This window comes from Mobula birostris, chromosome 2 (genome assembly GCF_030028105.1).
Source record: "Mobula birostris isolate sMobBir1 chromosome 2, sMobBir1.hap1, whole genome shotgun sequence".
Taxonomy (NCBI): Eukaryota; Metazoa; Chordata; class Chondrichthyes; order Myliobatiformes; family Myliobatidae; genus Mobula; species Mobula birostris.
This window is the reverse complement of record NC_092371.1, coordinates 130,368,146-130,386,186: the sequence shown is the minus strand read 5'-3', so window position 1 is coordinate 130,386,186 and position 18,041 is coordinate 130,368,146. Positions and strand designations below refer to the sequence as shown.

The following is an 18,041-nucleotide window of genomic DNA, read 5'->3' as shown; positions in this document are numbered from 1 at the left end:
TTTCAGACACCCAGCTGTGTATATAAAAAAAAACAACTTGCCCCACATATCCCCTTATCCCCTTTAAACTCCTCCCCCACCCCCCATCTTAAAGCTATTCTCTCTAACACTGAACACATCTATCCCAGGACAAAGGTACTAGCTCTTAGGCTCTGGGACTATTTTGGTGGAGAGGATCCAAGGAGATTTAATGAAAGATAAAAAAGAATTTTAATCAAATAAACAGGAGTTAACTGGGCGAAGAGGAACCATCAACATCAAAGTCAGTACAGACTCATCTTAAAGAGAGAAGTAATCAGAGCTCCCCTGCAAAACTGACAGGGTGCAAACACAAACATCCAGAGCAATGCCTGGGAAGCAGCAGGGAGACAAGGCTGGCTATTCTTTAAGGAAGTCCTTGTTATTAGAAGATGGGCTAGTCAGGACCCAACTGCAAGGATCCAAGGGTACAGGTGGCTTTAAGAGTATGGATGTGGGTAGGAAACAGACACAGACTGGGAATGGAACTGCCAGTAAACTGGATGGAATCCGGTAAACAAGAGGGAAGGTGAAGCTCGATGGCAGATGACCAGTGCTTGATAAGAATTGTTAATCGTCAGGAAAGTGGAACCCCCCCAATAAAGAATACACTGCTGCTCCGAGTCTGGGTGGGTAAGGATGTGGGTTTCCGAACAACACCACTAGGTATAAAAAGGTGGTCTGGGTTGGACGTGAGATTCACGAGTGCAGGTCATACAAAAGCACCAGACACTGTATTTTAGAGTCACACCAGCTAGAATTAACTATTTTACTGACAGCTGAAAACAGACAGCAAACAGGACGGAGGTCATGATAAGAGGATCACAGTGTTAGATTTTGCACTACTCAAGCAGATATAAATACACAAACACAGACGACAACACACTCTGGCTCCTTTGGAATGAAGCAGGTGCTGGAGATTTAACTTTGCTCCCTCAGTGTCCCAGCGAAACACTGATCAAGTTGGTGTGGGAGCTGGCACAGGTGGGGAGGGCAGGTTCATTGCAATGTGCACAAACAGCAGGACAAGGTACAAGGTACAGGTACAATGAGAAACGTCAGTAGGTTCAGTCAAAACTGCAGGAAACCATTCCATCCAACCCTCACCTACCCACCAGAGTCCTCATGGAAACACAAGCAGCAAAAAAAACTCCAAACCATAAAAACTACAATAATTCCACAGAAGTAGCTAGGAATTTCAATACAGTTCATTAACAAAAAAAACCAAACAGGTAGTTAGCTCATCCAAGTAATGGTAACTGTTGTGGTTTTAAAAAAAACACAGCTAATTCACTAATATGCTCTGGTAACCAGTCATCATTACCGTAATGACAAACCCCTTACTATCTGACTCATAGCCTGCAAGCTTCTCAGTGTAAAGATACATAGAGGGCCAATAAAAACAAGACTGAAACACTAACAAAACCCCCAGATGTGCTAACGTGACAGGACGTAGGGACAAAGGAGAGCTACCCTGCACCCTCACAAACAACCTGTTCACCAGTGACACAATACTGCCGAGTCCACGTGCACCAGTGACAGATCACTGCCCAGTCCACGGAGGATACCACAGACACAAGATTCTGCAAGTGATGAAATCTGGAACACACACTAAATCTTGGAGAAACTCAGCAAGTCAAGCAAAATATGGGGAGGGGAATGAACAATCGACATCTCAGGTGGAGAGCCTTCATCAGGACTGGAGGACACACTCAGTAGCACTGTCGGTCTGACTCCAGTGATTAAAATATTTACTGACTCCAGTTATTACAACATTTGAAGAATCTGACCCTGCAAGCCTTCTGAACAAGTAGTGCTGGGAATTCTAAATGGGACATGAAGGAATGATGGCTCCCTGCAAATAACAACATGACGGAAGCTCTCACTCTGGGTAACCAAAGAGCTTAGACAACTGTGCGCAGAAGGCAATCTGCTGGCAACTTGCCTGAAAGGATTACAACATGACCTTGGAGGTACATCAAGCACACTTCCCCTTCCAAGGTCGAGACACTTAGCAACACTCCAACCCCCATCCTCCTCCTTTCTCTCAAGGGCAAGAAATTTCTGGCAATTCGCTCTCTTCTAACGTAGAGACACTACCTCCCACTCCAACAATACACTGTCCTCCCTCTCCAACACATCATTGTCCTCACTTCCCCTTCCCCAACAGTGAGATGCCACTAGTTACAAGACCTCCTACCCCAACCCTCCACCCTCCTCCTCACTCCCACCCACTCCAACCTGAAACCACGTTCTTCCACAGCGTGCTATGTCAATGTCTTGTCACCATTCAGAAATTCATGCAGATTTTTTAAAAAAATCAAATATAGTGGATTCCTGTTAATTGGGGCACAGTGGGACCAGTACATTTTGGCCCATTGAAGCAGCTGCCCCAATTAACTGAAGTTGAGGAAATAGTTAAAAAGGCATAAAAAAATGTCGTACTGTTAAACTGTGTAACAAATTATGTATTAAAATGAAATATAGAACAAATTACAACACTACCAGTACAGTACTATAAAACTGTATATTAGATCCTAATAGTTACGGAGGGATTCATCCAGTGTACACTGCCGTGTTCTTTTGATTGATTGTATATGAACAAAATCAATGCAGATAGTGGACAGCCTTCATACAAGGTTTTTGATTATTACATCCTCCAAATATTCATTTTCATTGTAACATTCAAGATGATTGTCGCTACCTTCACATTCTTTGTAGTTCTTAACTTGAAGTAGTGAAATGGTTTTATTTTCACTCCTGGCCATTTCTGGCATCTCCAAGTCTGAATGCTTGAAACTGCAGTGAGCAACAGAGTTCTGAATTGCCTTACTGTTTATTTCTCGCCAGCTATCGGAGACAAAAATCACTGCTTTTTGGCACACAAATAACACTATTTAAAAAAAAATATTTGCTCTAAGCACAGTGTAGTGTCTAACAACCACACAACTGCACACGAGCCAGTTAGAAACTGTTTGGCAACAGTCTCCTGTCCTAATTATGCAGCACAGTGTCCCAAATAAATGAAGGGAATCCCAGCTATTTTTGAATAATTTTTGTTCTTTAAGAGTTGTTACAAATAAGTGGCTGCCCTGATTAACCAATAACCCAATTAACCAGAATCTGTTGTACATACTGCCCTCACAAACACAATGTTTTTCTATCAGACGGACTATGCCCCTTAAGAATGAAACAAATGAAAAGGTATGTCAATAATCAGAAGTGATTTCGATCCATATCTAGAATGAAGGAAAAACAGCAAGCCCAGGTGAGGTGTTCATAGGTGATCTGGAGCTAATGAGACTGTAGGCTGCACTGACCCAGTCCAATAAGACAAGGTTAATGATCTCATCATGAAAGTGCCCCAAGACAATAACAATCATAATGTAGTTGAAATTTGTTTGAAGCAGGGAAGAATAGGATCCAGGCTGGCATTTATCATTCGAAAGCAACAGGCATGATGGGAAAAGCTAGCTATATGGTTATATAGGTTGGTGGGACTAGGTGAGAGTAAGAGTTCGGCATGGACTAGAAGGGCCGAGATGGCCTGTTTCTGTGCTGTAATTGTTATATGGTTATATGGTTATAAGTGAACAAGCAAATTAGTGAGCCCACAATACAAGGGCCAAAGATCAATAAAATATGATGAAAAATTAACCAGAAATAAAAGCAGACAACTAAAGTTTTTATATTTGAAAGATTAAACTGCACATTGCTCCTATAGAACACAAACATGAGAAAATCTGCAGATGCTGGAAATTCAAGCAACACACACAAGATGCTGGTGAACGCAGCAGGCCAGGAAGCATCTATAGGAAGAAGTACAGTCGACGTTTTGGGCCAAGACCCTTCGTCAGGACTAACTGAAAGAAGAGATAGTAAGAGATTTAAAAGTGGGGGGGGGGGAAGAGGGGGAGATGCAAAATGATAGGAGAAGACAGGAGGGGGAGGGATGGAGCCAAGAGCTGGACAGGTGATTGGCAAAAGGGATATGAGAGGATCATGGGACAGGAGGCCAAGGGAGAAAGGGGGAGGGGAGCCCAGAGGATGATGGAGAGCAGGCAAAGAGTGATTGTGAGAGGTAGAGAGAGAGAGAAGAGAAAAAAGTGGGGGGAAATAAAAATAAATAAGGGATGGGGTAAGAAGGGGAGGAGGGGCATTAACGGAATACAAGGTGTTGCTCCTCCAACCTGAGTGTGGCTTCATCTTGACAGTAGTGGAGGCTGTGGATAGACATATCAGAATGGGAATGGGATGTGGAATTAAAATGTGTGGCCACTGGGAGATCCTGCTTTCTCTGGCGGACAGAGTGTAGGTGTTCAGCGAAATGGTCTCCCAGTCTGCATTGGGTCTCACCAATATATATAGAAGGCCATACCGGGAGCACCGGATGCAGTATATCTATCACACCAGCCAACTCACAGGTGAAGTGTCGCCTCACCTGGAAGGACTGTCTGGGGCCCGGAATGGTGCTGAGGAAGAAAGTGTAAGGGCAGGTGTAGCACTTGTTCTGCTCACAAGGATAGGGATCCCCTTGTCCTCACTTACCACCCCACCAGCCTCCGTGTCCAACATATAATTCTCCGGAACTTCCGTCACCTCCAACGGGATCCCACCACTAAGCACATCTTTCCCTCCCCCCATCCTGCTTTCCGCAGGGATCGCTCCCTACGTGACTCCCTTGTCCATTCGTTGCCCCCCCCCAATCCCTTCCTACCGATCTCCCTCCCGGCACTTACCCTTGTAAGCGGAACAAGTGCTACACATGCCCTTACACTTCCTCCCTCACCACCATTCAGGGGCCCAAACAGTCCTTCCAGGTGAGGCAACACTTCACCTGTGAGTCGACTGGGGTGATATACTGCGTCCGGTGCTCCCGATGTGGCCTTCCATATATTGGCGAGACCCGACGCAGACTGGGAGACCAGTTCACTGAACACCTACGCCCTGTCCACCAGAGAAAGCAGGATCTCCCAGTGGCCACACATTTTAATTCCACATCCCATTCTGACATGTCTACCCACGGCCTCCTCTACTGTAAAGATGAAGCCACACTCAGGTTGGGGGAACAACACCTTATATTCCGTCTGGGTAGCCTCCAACCTGATGGCATGAACATTGACTTCTCTAACTTCCATTAATGCCCCACCTCCCCCTCGTACCCCATCCGTTATTTATTTTTATCCCCCACCCCTTTTTTCTCTTCTCTCTCTATACCTCTCACAATAACTCCTTGCCTGCTCTCTATCTTCCTCCGGGCTCCCATCCACCTTTCTTTCTCCCTAGTCCTCCCATCCCACGATCCTCTCCTTTCTCCAGCCTCGTATCCCTTTTGCCAATCAACTTTCCAGCTCTTAGCTCCATCCCCACCCCCTCCTGTCTTCTCCTATCATTTCAGATCTCCCCCTCCCCTTCCCACTTTCAAGTCTCTTACTCACTCTTCCTTCAGTTAGTCCTGACAAAGGGTCTCGGCCCGAAATGTCGACTGTGCCTCTTCCTATAGATGCTGCCTGGCCTGCTGCATTCACCAGCATTTTGTGTGTGTTGCTCCTATAGACACCTCTTTTCTTATAGCACAGACAGGCCCTTCAGCCCATCAAGTCCATTCCCACAATAATTTATTTAAATTAATCTCATTTTTTAAATTCACTCCACATTCTTATCAACTCCCCCAGTTTCTGCAACTGCTCTATGTACTAGGGGCAATGTACAGCAGCAAATTATCCTAACAAACCCATGTTTTTGGGATGTGGAAAGAAATGAGAACACCCAGTCACAGACAGATCATGCAACACCACAAGAAATTGAGGGAGTAAAGAAAATAAAAGAACAGACAGTGCCAAAAAGCTGGAGACAATAACAAGCCAAATTGAAGCACAAACAGCAATCAAACTACAAGTGCTGTCCAAAAGGGGAATGCCTGCCAAAGCTGCAAGGTTACTGAAGGTCACATGCAGCTCAGTGATCAGAAACAGAGTGACTTTATCTTCCAGAGCTGATATTCACAGCACTTACAGGAGTGGGTAGAGACACAGGCAAGGACGGAGATGAAGGTGAATGGGGGAGAGGTAACAGGGGAGAAAACATTATTGCAGGTGGAAGGAAAATGACAAGACATCAGTACTGATAAATGACACGTTTGTACAGAGCACATGCCAGATGAATGTATGTCACACATCCTCCCCAAGGCAGACAATCACTCACCCTTCCCGGTCTGTGGTGGGGGGGGGGGGAGAGGAGGAGGGTAGTGGTTGTGGTTTCTATGGTGCCTTTTTTCCAAAACTTCTGGGACATCTCAGTGCACTTTATAATCCACATTCTAACTTTGAGCAATATAATGCTGAAAAATCTGAGGGAAATGTGAACACTACAAGAGTCCACTAATGGTAACACAACGAGGAGACATTCTGCCCTCTGGAAAGTGCAGCTAAATCTAGTAGTTGATGGAAATCTAAAATTAGTAACAGAAAACCCTCACTGGGTCGAGCAGCATCTACAGAGGGCCAAGGACCCTTCACAAGAACTGAACAAGGTGCAGCTGGGTTGGCAGTGAGAATCAGTGGGCTTATAATGACTACCAGTCACTAAAACATCATCTTTTTGTCTCCAGGAACTGCTTACTGAGATAAAAGCACTGTACAAGATCTTAGGAATGCTGCCCCCTCCTTTTCAAAATGTTGACACAGAATCACTCTCCCATGGTTTGACAATTCACTGGAAGTATGCCACTGCTTTCCTATAACTCTGGTCATCTGGAGGATGAAGGTAGCTGTCTATCGAACAATGACAGGGAAGCTGGGGTGGGGGGGCATGGTGTGCTAACCTCGAATTTTCTGTAACTCTGATCACCTAGTGGACGAACAATAACAGGGAAGCTTGGTGGGGGTGGGGGAGGGCCTATGCTAACCTAGAATTGACTTCCAAGGCAGTCACCACCTGATCCCTGCTCACAAACAAACTACCTGTCATTACCTAACTTCCAAGTCACCTTCAAAAGTCAGATACTGCTGTTTAAAACTAGTAGCATTAAGTCCAAATGAACTTTTCCTGTACTGCACTCAAGTTACACTGGCCTGCAAGTTCCTACAAGCTAAGGTGATCAACCACTCCTTCCACCCATCAAAATTTAAAGAATATAGACACATTTTTTCAAGGTAGGCTCGCTTCCATTCTATACATAAAACAGTCACATAGCCCACAGACATACACTCCTGACCCTGGGTAAGAGCACTCCTTCAGAACTAATGCAAGAAACCCAGAGGACCCCACAGGGACCATAGAAACATAGAAAACAGGTGCAGGAGTAGGCCATTCGGTCCTTCAAGCCTGCACCGCCATTCAGTATGATCATGGCCGATCATCCAACTTAGAACCCTGTACCTGCTTTCTCTCCATACCCCCCTAATCCCTTTAGCCACAAGGGCCGTATCTAACTCCCTCTTAAATATAGCCAATGAACTGGCCTCAACTGTTTCCTGTGGCAGAGAATTCCACAGATTCACCACTCTCTGTGTGTGAAGTTTTTCCTCATCTCTGTCCTAAAAGGCTTCCTCTTTATCCTTAAATTGTGAGCCCTCGCTCTGGACTTCCCCAACATCGGGAACAATCTTCCTGCATCTAGCCTGTCCAATCCCCTTAGAATTTTATACGTTTCAATAAGATCCCCCCTCAATCTTCTAAACTCCAGCGAGTATAAGCCTAGTCAATCCAGTCTTTCTTCATATGAAAGTCCTGCCATCTCAGGAATCAATCTGGTGAACCTTCTTTGTACTCCCTCTATGGCAAGAATGTCTTTCCTCAGATTAGGGGACCAAAACTGCACACAGTACTCCATGTGTGGTCTCACCAAGGCCTTGTATAACTGCAGTAGAACCTCCCTGCTCCTGTACTCGAATCCTCTTGCTATGAATGCCAGCATACCATTCGCCTTTTTCACCGCCTGCTGTACCTGCATGCCCACTTTCAATGACTGGTGTACAATGACACCCAGGTCTCATTGCACCTCCCCTTTTCCTAATCGGCCACCATTCAGATAACAATCTGTTTTCCTGTTCTTGCCACCAAAGTGGATAACTTCACATTTATCCACATTAAATTGCATCTGCCATGAATTTGCCCACTCACCTAACCTATCCAAGTCACCCTGCATCCTCTTAGCATTCTCCTCACAGCTAACACCGCCACCCAGCTTCGTGTCATCCGCAAACTTGGAGATGCTGCATTTAATTCCCTCGTCTAAGTCATTAATATATATTGTAAACAACTGGGGTCCCAGCACTGAGCCTTGCGGTACCCCACTAGTTACTGCCTGCCATTCTGAAAAGGTCCCGTTTATTCCCACTCTTTGCTTCCTGTCTGCCAACCAATTCTCTATCCACATCAATACCTTACCCCCAATACCGTGTGCTTTAAGTTTGCACACTAATCTCCTGTGTGGGACCTTGTCAAAAGCCTTTTGAAAATCCAAATATACCACATCCACTGGTTCTCCCCTATCCACTCTACTAGTTACATCCTCTAAAAATTCTATGAGATTTGTCAGACATGATTTTCCTTTCACAAATCCATGCTGACTTTGTCCGATGATTTCACCGCTTTCCAAATGTGCTGTTATCACATCTTTGATAACTGACTCTAGCATTTCCCCCACCACCGATGTTAGGCTAACCGGTCTATAATTTCCTGGTTTCTCTCTCACTCCCTTTTTAAAAAGCGGGGTTACATTAGCCACCCTCCAATCCTCAGGAACTAGCCCAGAATCTAAAGAGTGTTGAAAAATTATCACTAATGCATCCACTATTTCTTGGGCTACTTCCTTAAGCACTCTGGCAGACCATCTGGCCCTGGGGATTTATCTGCCTTTAATCCCTTCAATTTACCTAACACCACTTCCCTACTAACATGCATTTCCCTCAGTTTCTCCATCTCACTAGACCCTCCGTCCCCTACTATTTCCGGAAGATTATTTAGGTCCTCCTTAGTGAAGACAGAACCAAAGTAGTTATTCAATTGGTCTGCCATGTCCTTGTTCCCCATGATCAATTCACCTGTTTCTGACTGTAAGGGACCTCCATTTGTCTTAACCAATCTTTTTCTCTTCACATATCTATAAAAGCTTTTACAGTCAGTTTTTATGTTCCCTGCCAGCTTTCTCTCAATCTTTTTTCCCTTTCCTAATTAAGCCCTTTGTCCTCCTCTGCTGGACTCTGAATTTCTCCCAGTCTTCAGGTGTGCCACTTTTTCTGGCTAATTTGTATGTTTCTTCTTTGGACTTGATACTATCCCTAATTTCCCTTATCAGCCACAGGTGCACTACCTTCCCTGGTTTATTCTTTTGCCAAACTGGGATGAACGATTGTTGTAGTTCATCCATGCGATCTTTAAATGCTTGCCATTGCATATCCAGCACCAACCCTTTAAGTATCAATTGCCAGTCTATCTTAGCTAATTCACGTCTCATACCTTCAAAGTTACCCTTCTTTAAGTTCAGAACCTTTGTTTCTGAATTAACTATGTCACCCTCCATCTTAATGAAGAATTCCACCATATTATGGTCACTCTTACCCAAGGGGCCTCTCACGACAAGATTGCTAACTAACCCTTCCTCATTGCTCAATACCCAGTTTAGAATGGCCTGCTCTCTAGTTGGTTCCTCAACACGTTGGTTCAGAAAACCATCCCGCATACATTCCAAGAAATCATCTTCCTCAGCACCCTTACCAATTTGGTTCACCCAATCAAGATTGAAGTCACCCATTATAACTGCTGTTCCTTTATTGCATGCATTTCTAATTTCCTGTTTAATACCATCCCCAACCTCACTACTACTGTTAGGTGGCCTGTACACAACTCCCACCAGCATTTTCTGCCCCTTAGTGTTATGCAGCTCTACCCATATCGATTCCACATCCTCCCGGCTAATGTCCTTCCTTTCTATTGCGTTAATCTCCTCTCTAACCAGCGATGTTACCCTACCTCCTTTTCTTTCATGTCTATCCCTCCTGAATACTGAGTATCCCTGAACGTTGAGCTCCCATCCTTGGTTACCCTGGAGCCATGTCTCTGTGATCCCAACTATATCATATTCATTAATAACTATCTGCACTTTTAATTCATCCACCTTGTTACAAATGCTCCTTGCATTGACGCACAAAGCCTTCAGACTCACTTTTACAACTCTCTTAGCCCTTATACAATTATGTTGAAAAGTGGCCCTTTTTGATGCTTGCCCTGGATTTGCCGGCCTGCCACTTTTACTTTTAGTTTACTTAAAGGAAACCATTCCATTGTGTGCAGTGCACTGAGTCAGACTACGTGACCTTCAAGCGTTATCCAGTCCTGTGTCTTTTCAGATATCACAGTGTACACTAATTGTTTGCGGGAGAAGCAGGGATCGGTTCAGTCAGAGGGCAGCAAGACTTAACCTGCGCGCACTCATCAACTCCAGCTGGCCAAGCGCAACACGCCCACCTGTGTGCGAGAGGGTCGGGCATGACATGAAGAAATAGAACTGTAAATCAATTCAGCTGTACCCATCCAGGTATCATATCACAACTCTGGCATGGCAAAATACCTTTGTGGCGAGGGAAAACCTGAGGAGTCACCAGTCAGGAGGCAAAGTGATTGGGGGGAGGGGTGTAGAAACCGCAGAGAGGGACATAGTGCAATGCAAGGATCTATCTAATGGTGCATTAGACCACATTAAAAGGAAGATTTAACTGGCTGTCCCATTGCAGAAAGGAAGTGGTGGGTTTGGAGAAGGCACAGAAGATTACCAGGATGAGAGAGTATTAACAACAATCAGAGTTGGGTTATTTTCTCTAGAGTGTCAAGGTCTGAGGGGAGACATGATAGATGTTTACAAAATTATGAGAGACGCAGACAGGATAGAAATCGGGATCATTTTCTCAGGGTAAAAATGTTGAATACTAGAGGGCATAGCTTTGAGGTGAGAGGTCTTAAGTTCAGAGGATGTACATGGCAAGACTTTTACTTCCCCCATACACATGTACAGTGGTAGGGACTGACAAGGGTACGGGCTGACAAGGGTAGTGGTGGAAGCAGAAGTAATGGTGCTCAAGAGGCTTTTAGATAGAACATGAATATGCAGGGTATGGGGGCATGGTACACATGCAGGCAGAATGGATTCAGTTTAACTTGGTACCAAGCTCAGTATAGATGCCATTGGCAATAGGGCACATTCCTGAGCTCCTACACTCTACAAGCAATTAACCAGAATGGTGTAGGATCCTGGTTGGGGGCTTTGCATGCGGTTTTGCTCTTACCTGAGGAGAATGGTCTGGCTACAGAAGAAGTGTGGTGAGGGTTTACTGGACTGATTCCCATTAATAGCAAGAGAGGAATCAAGTTAAGTAGGTCTGTACTCATTGGAGTACAGAAAAATGGGACTAGATACACCTGACATGGGAAGGTGTTCCAAACTGCAGGACAGTCTAGAACCAGGGATCACAGCTTTAAGGGAACTGAGTGGATCATTTAGGACAGAGACGAGGAGAAATTTCTTCACCCAGAGCATGGTAAACCCGTGGAATTTTCCACCACAGAAAGCAGTGAAGACCAAGACATAGAAAATTTTCAAAGGTTAGTTAGATACAATTGTTAATGCTAAAGGTGTCAAGAATCATGGAGAGAAGACAGGAACAAGGTACTGAAGAAACCAACCAGCCATGAGTGGGTTGAACAGAAGAGTAGGCTCAAAGGCTGAATGGCCTATTCCTGCCCTATTTTATAGATCCCATGTTTCTGACAGGGCAGGTGCTATGGTGTGGCAGAGGAAGACACTGGTGGAAGCTATGTTTGTCATTTCTTTTTTTTTAAATTAGGGAGTGTCCTGATATCTTTAACATCCAACACACATCGACAGTAAAACTTAATACACTCTTGAGAGACTGGTTTAAACACCAACATACTCCAGGGAACACCCTATTAATACCAACGCTCTGCTGAGGGCTCCCATAAGCACTGACATTCTCCTTGAGAGACCATGCAAATATGGACGCATTACCAGGGAGACACTGTATGCAAAATGGAAAGATGATACAAATAGGTTGATTGCACTTTATAACTATTACATTGAATCTCACAATACTGCCCCAACTTCACTCAGTATGGCAATAGTTTTTGATTTCTCCTCTGAGAGGCTGAATTTTACCTGCTGCTTGACATTCCTTCTTGTAACAGCTCTCCTTGTGAGGTGCTGTTTCTGGGCTGTCCATTCACTCGGTCTCCGGTAGCCCTGGCTTCAGGCCTCAGCTCCCTCAGCAGTGTAAGTTGTCTCTTTCCCTGAGCCCTCACTCAACTGGGTCCAGGTCAAGCTGCCCAGTAAGACAGTGGGCAGGTGAAGCAGGTCCACAGGCTCCTGAGGGAAGGGCAGCTCTAGTGTGGGTTGTAAGAGGCTAGCTCGCATTCCTTGGAGATGACGATCCATTCCAGATGTTTGAACACACAAATCCAACCTCACTCCAAACAAGATAGAATAAACCTATTGCAGGTCTACAGAAGTGTAACCTCCTCCTTCCCCCCAAGTAGTCAGTCCACACTCAACACCACAAATCTCACCATACGAGGGATCATGCTGTGTACAAACTCAGCACTTCTTAGGGTACAGCTAGTAGAGCCACTGCTCCAGAAACCCAGGTTCAATCCTGGCCTCCATTGGTGTCTCCATCTCTTCTCTCCCCCCCGTCCCCCCCGCCCCCCCCCCCCCCGGTGTGTAGCTCTCGCCCGTCCCCGTGCGTGCGCGTCTCCCATCCCCGTGCGTGTGTCTCTGTGGAGTTTGGACATTCTCCCAGTGTGACCTTCCCCCAGGTGCATGGTTTCCACTCCCATTTTCCAAACGCATGCAGGTTGGTGGAGTAATTTCGCCCGAGTGTGTAGGTGAGTGCTAGCGTGTAATGAAGTTATAATAGGATTAGGGTAAATAGGTGTTTGATGGTCAGCAGAGACTCAGGGCACCCAAGGGCCTGTTTCCGTGTTGTATGATCTACAAATTACAACATTTCTGAAGCAGTTCCCTGTCTGTAAGGTGCTGTGGGAATATCCAACAAATGTACGGAATAGTAACAATTCCTTTCTTCCCGTCTCTGTCCCTGCTTACCCTCTCGCTCTTCAGGCTTCCAGCTCTTCTTGGCAACTTCCGCCAAGGCTCCAATCCCCAGTCCAACAGCCAAACCTGTTCACAGAGAAGTGAGAATGAGCAGCCAGCAAGATAGCCCAACTCCATCACCCCACCCTGCCCTGGAGATGACATTACAGGGAACATCCACCAGCAGACCTCTGAACCACAACCCACCTTCCCGCCCCCGAGTCTCATCATGGTATTGCAGGGATAGCCAGCACCATCAGGACCAAAACAAAATCCTGAAGCAACTCAGTGGATCAGACAGCATCAGGAGGAAAATAGTCGATTACTCAGGTCAAAATCTTCCATATGATCTAAATGAGTAGAGGGATGCCAGAATGAAGAGGAGCGGGGAAGTGGTGTGGAAAATGATAAGAGAACTGGAAGTGATGGGTGGAGGCAACAAAAAAGCAGAGGTTCTGAAATTGGATAGGAGAGCAATTAGAGCATGGAGTCAAATAAGGGAGGTGGGGTCAGCAGATGGCAACAGTAAGGAGGGGCCCAGTGGGAGGAGTGTGTGGGCGATGGACGGATGGAATAGTTGGAAAAGAGGTAAGAACAGGGTGATCAAGGGCTGGGAGACGGGGATGGTTGTGTGGAGGAGGAACCAGTTAGATCAGAATGAGAGAGAGCGACAAACAGACAGAAAGAGGACAGGGGGGTGGGGGGGGGGGAGGAACCCATCAGGACCAGTCTCAGCGTATAACATCTTACTTATGAAGCTAATAGGTTTTAGTGAGTCATATGAATGAGTGGATCTCTGACAGTTCTGCGCTCCCTCTGTGCTCTACCACAGGGTCATCCTTGAATCAAACAAGCCAGAAAAGCAAATTTGGAACAAGTCATGTCCCCATCAGTTATGAGGTGTACTCCTATAATCTGGACACATTCTTGTAGGCAAGTATGTTGGAAGCTTGTGGGGGGGGGGGGGGGGGGGAGTGTAGCACCGACAGAACAACAAAGATAAGGTTGTTCTATAAGAGTCACACATGTTTTAGAAGAGCGGAGATGGAACTGGCCATCAGTGACTACAGAAAAACAATCGATGGCGAATTTGTTATTAACAGACCCTTCTTTATGATCTACACATTTTTTCACCATTTCATTTCAAGTTAGGAAATTTGGTTGTCCCCACCTCCCCCCATCCCACCACCAGCACCCCCTCCGTATCCGAGGCAAGCGGAATAAAGCATTCAGAGACTGCTCTGAGATAAACTCAACAAACGCATCTGGAGATTCCAAAGCTTGGATTAAGATGGAAATCCAGCAGACCAAGATAACCTAACAAGTAGAGAAACAGAGAAACGTCGGACCTCACAGCAGCCTGAAACCTGATTCTCCCCTTTTACAGAAGGTTATGCACCTTTCAGGCCCCCCTACTGGTTTACTCAGAGAGGCTACTCTATGAAAGATCCAAACTCACGCCATGGCCTCCTGACCACAACCAACCCCACCCCCATGTTTGTTACAGTGGTTCCCCAGCTGGCGTTAATTCCAATTTGCCATACAAAAATTAGCACTGCTTCTCCTGTGTTCATACTAAGCTGATTTTTCACAGCTTCTGTGTTATTTACTTTGTAAATAAACCTTTCCTTAAAATGTACTGGAGAAAGGTGTTCAATGGGTCTCTCTGATCCATCCACAGATAGTGAAGTATCAGCATCTGCAAGCAGTATCATCAGTGAGAGATTCAGGAAAGGAACATTTGTACCACAGAAGTGCCAGGCAAAGACCATCCCCAACACAAGAGAGTAATAATATACCAAAGATATAGAATGACATTCATCACTAAATCCCTCACAATCAACTGTCTAGTGAAGGTCGTTGCTGCTTCAACTGGCCAGCCATGAACACTGTGGCTACAAAAGTATTCTGCAGTGTGCAACTCTTCTCCAAAACCTTTCCACCAACAATGCTCAATCAGGAGCAGGATGGAATACTCTCCATTTCCCTGGATATGTGCAGGTCCAACAGCTTTCAACGATATCCTGAGCAAAGCAACTGTATGAACAACACCCCATCCACTGCTCTAATCATTCATTCATTCCCTCAAGTTCAAGTTTACTGTTGTCATGAGCATACTTACATAGGGTATAAATGCCAGGAAAATTGGCTTCATGAAGCAACACATTACATTACAGAATGAGGACAAATACAGTTAACTTAACATAAATTATACATGATTACACAAGTGCAAATTAAACCTAATGACACTCGTGGAAGATTGACAGAGAGAGAGACCAGTCTGAAGTAGTGTTAAGGTTTCTAAGGTCAGATTAAGAACCTGCACCCCTGGCCAAAGCGACTGCAGTGTGAACCACCTGCAAAGTGCAGAGCAGTCACTCATCCAGGCTGCTCCGACAGCAGGTCCCAAACCCACCCCATCTACCACCAAGGACAGGGCAGTGGGTGCAGGGGAACGCCACCACCCACAGGTTCCCCTCCAAGACCCACATCATACCAACTTGGTGTTCCTTCATCATCACCGGTCCAAAACCAGAAACTCCTTCCCCAACAGCAACTGCACCAGAAGGATCACAACAGTTCACGAAAGCATTTCAACCCCATCTTCAAGGGCAATTAGGGAAGGGTAATAAACACCGGCATTGTCAGTGACACTCAGATATATTATTAATTCCCCACTGATGATAACCCCATATTTCAAACGGTACATAGTACACAGTACACCCAATGATAGTGCCCACTGTGGGTGGTGCTGGATTCTCAGCAGATTTGAAGATGTTGGGCCTGAACTTACTTGGTCAAATAACTCACGCCCTTCCCAAGTGTGTCTCTAATCTCCCTGTTAGCAGTAGCTATGACACATTCACTTCAACATCTCTTGCCTCTTTGGCTGTTGCCCTGCCCCATATGACAATTCCTCTCTCAGAACAAGTGCCAAATGCCTAGAAGAGACCTGACAGAGAAGCTCTAAGCAACGAGTGGTTTGAAAAGGAATTGGAAGCAGCAGCTGCTTTCAGGGCAATGAGACAGTCACCAGAAGAAAACAATTGCTTAAGAGACCTCAACAGCCACTACTCCCTTACAGTTCAGTAAGCAGCTACCATCCAGCATACATTGCCTGAAAAGGCAGTGGGTGGCTTTCTAAGATAGTGAAGACAGTTGGACAGGGATGTAAACAGAAAAAGGTTTAGAGGGACATGGGCCAATACAAGCAAACAGTACTAGCTCTGTTAGTCATCTTGGTTGGCATGGAGGAATTGGAAAGGGCCTGCTGGCTTGTTTCTGCGCTGTATAGCTTCATGAATCTACTATTAAAGGGATTAAAAACTTGAAAAATTAGCAGGGTCACAGCAGTCAACAATTACATGAACAGTTCTTCCAAACATGCAAAGCCAGGTCAAAGGGCCATTTCAAGTTTCTAGCATCTGCAAGTTCTTTTAAAATTTTACTTACAGATGAAATATAATATTACCATTCGCGCAGAAACATAATTGAAAGGGCAGGACTAATAACTCAACCTTCCAGGACGAGGAACCAAGTTTCATGCATGGCTGGAGATGTAAAATGAGGAGACATTGCAATTTTGAGTTAAGAAATATTGTGGTGTTGAGGAAATACACCATCAGTGGGCACTTTATTAGGTACATGCTCATTAATGCAAATATCTAATCAACCAATCATGTGGCAGCAACTCAATGCATAACAGCATGCAGACATGGTCAAGAGGCTCAGTTCTTGTTCAGACCAAACATCAGAATGGGGAAGAAATGTGATCCAAGAGATCCTGACCATTGAATGGTTGTTGGTGCCAGACAAGGTGGTATGACTATTTCAGGAACTGCAAATCTCCTAGGATTTCCACACACAATAGTCTCTAGAGTTTAGAGAGAAGGGTGCGATAAACAAAAAAAAAACATCTAATTAGCAGCAGTTCTGTGGGCAAAAACACTGTTAATGAGAGAGTCGGGAGAATAGCCAGACTGGTTCAAGCCGACGGGAGGGCGACAGTAACTCAAATACCACGCGATACAACAGCGGTGTGCAGAACAGCGTCTCTGAACACACAACACATCGAACCTTGAAGTAGATGGGCTACAGCACACTGGGTTCCATTCCTGTTACATATAAAGTGACTACTGAGTGTATGTCTTAGAAAGCTCTTTAAAATGTGGTTATATGCATGCACAGACCTAAAAAAAATTAATAATATTTGCTCTACGTCTCATAACAGTGAACTGAATTGAATTGACTTTATTACTTACATCCTTCATATACACCAGTAAAAATCCTTACGTTATGTCTCCGACTAAATGTGCAATTTATAGTAATTTATAATAAATAGTACGTACCACAGGACAGACAATATAACACAGAAATACAATTGTATCAGTGTGAATTAATCAGTCTGATGGCCTGGTGGAAGAAGCTGTCCCGGAGCCTGTTGGTCCTGGCTTTTATGCTGCAGTACCGTTTCCTAGATGATAGCAGCTGGAACAGTTTGTGGTTGGGGTGACTCGGGTCTCTGATGATCCTTCTGGCCCTTTTTACATACCTATCTTTGTAAATGTCCTGAATAGTGGGAAGTTCACATCTACAGATGCACTAAGCTGTCTGCACCATTCTTTGCAGAGTTCTGCGATTGAGGGAAGTACAGTTCCCATACCAGGCAGTGATGCAGCCAGTCAGGGTGTGCCCCTGTAGAAAATCCTTAGGATTTGGGGGCCCATACCAAACTTCTTCAACCATCTGAGGTAAAAGAGGCGTTGCTGTGCCTTTTTCACCACAGAGCTGGTATGTACAGACCACATGAGATCCTCGGTGATGTTTATACCGAGGAACCTAAAGTTATTCACTCTCTCAACCCCAGATCCATTGATATCAATAGGGGTTAGCCTGTCTCCACTCCTCCTGCAGTTCA

The 18,041-nt window shown here is 45.1% G+C and overlaps 1 protein-coding gene across 4 annotated transcripts in view; it reads right to left on the bottom strand.

The window, feature by feature from the left end:
- coq8aa (coenzyme Q8A, genome duplicate a) overlaps nucleotides 1-18,041 on the bottom strand; it is a 50,606-nt gene that overhangs the window by 16,707 nt on the left and 15,858 nt on the right. For all 4 annotated transcript variants that reach the window (XM_072248141.1, XM_072248128.1, XM_072248147.1 and 1 more), the window contains exon 5: nucleotides 13,136-13,210. In XM_072248141.1, the coding sequence (XP_072104242.1) occupies nucleotides 13,136-13,210 (75 nt within the window). The remainder of the gene's footprint in view (nucleotides 1-13,135; nucleotides 13,211-18,041) is intronic.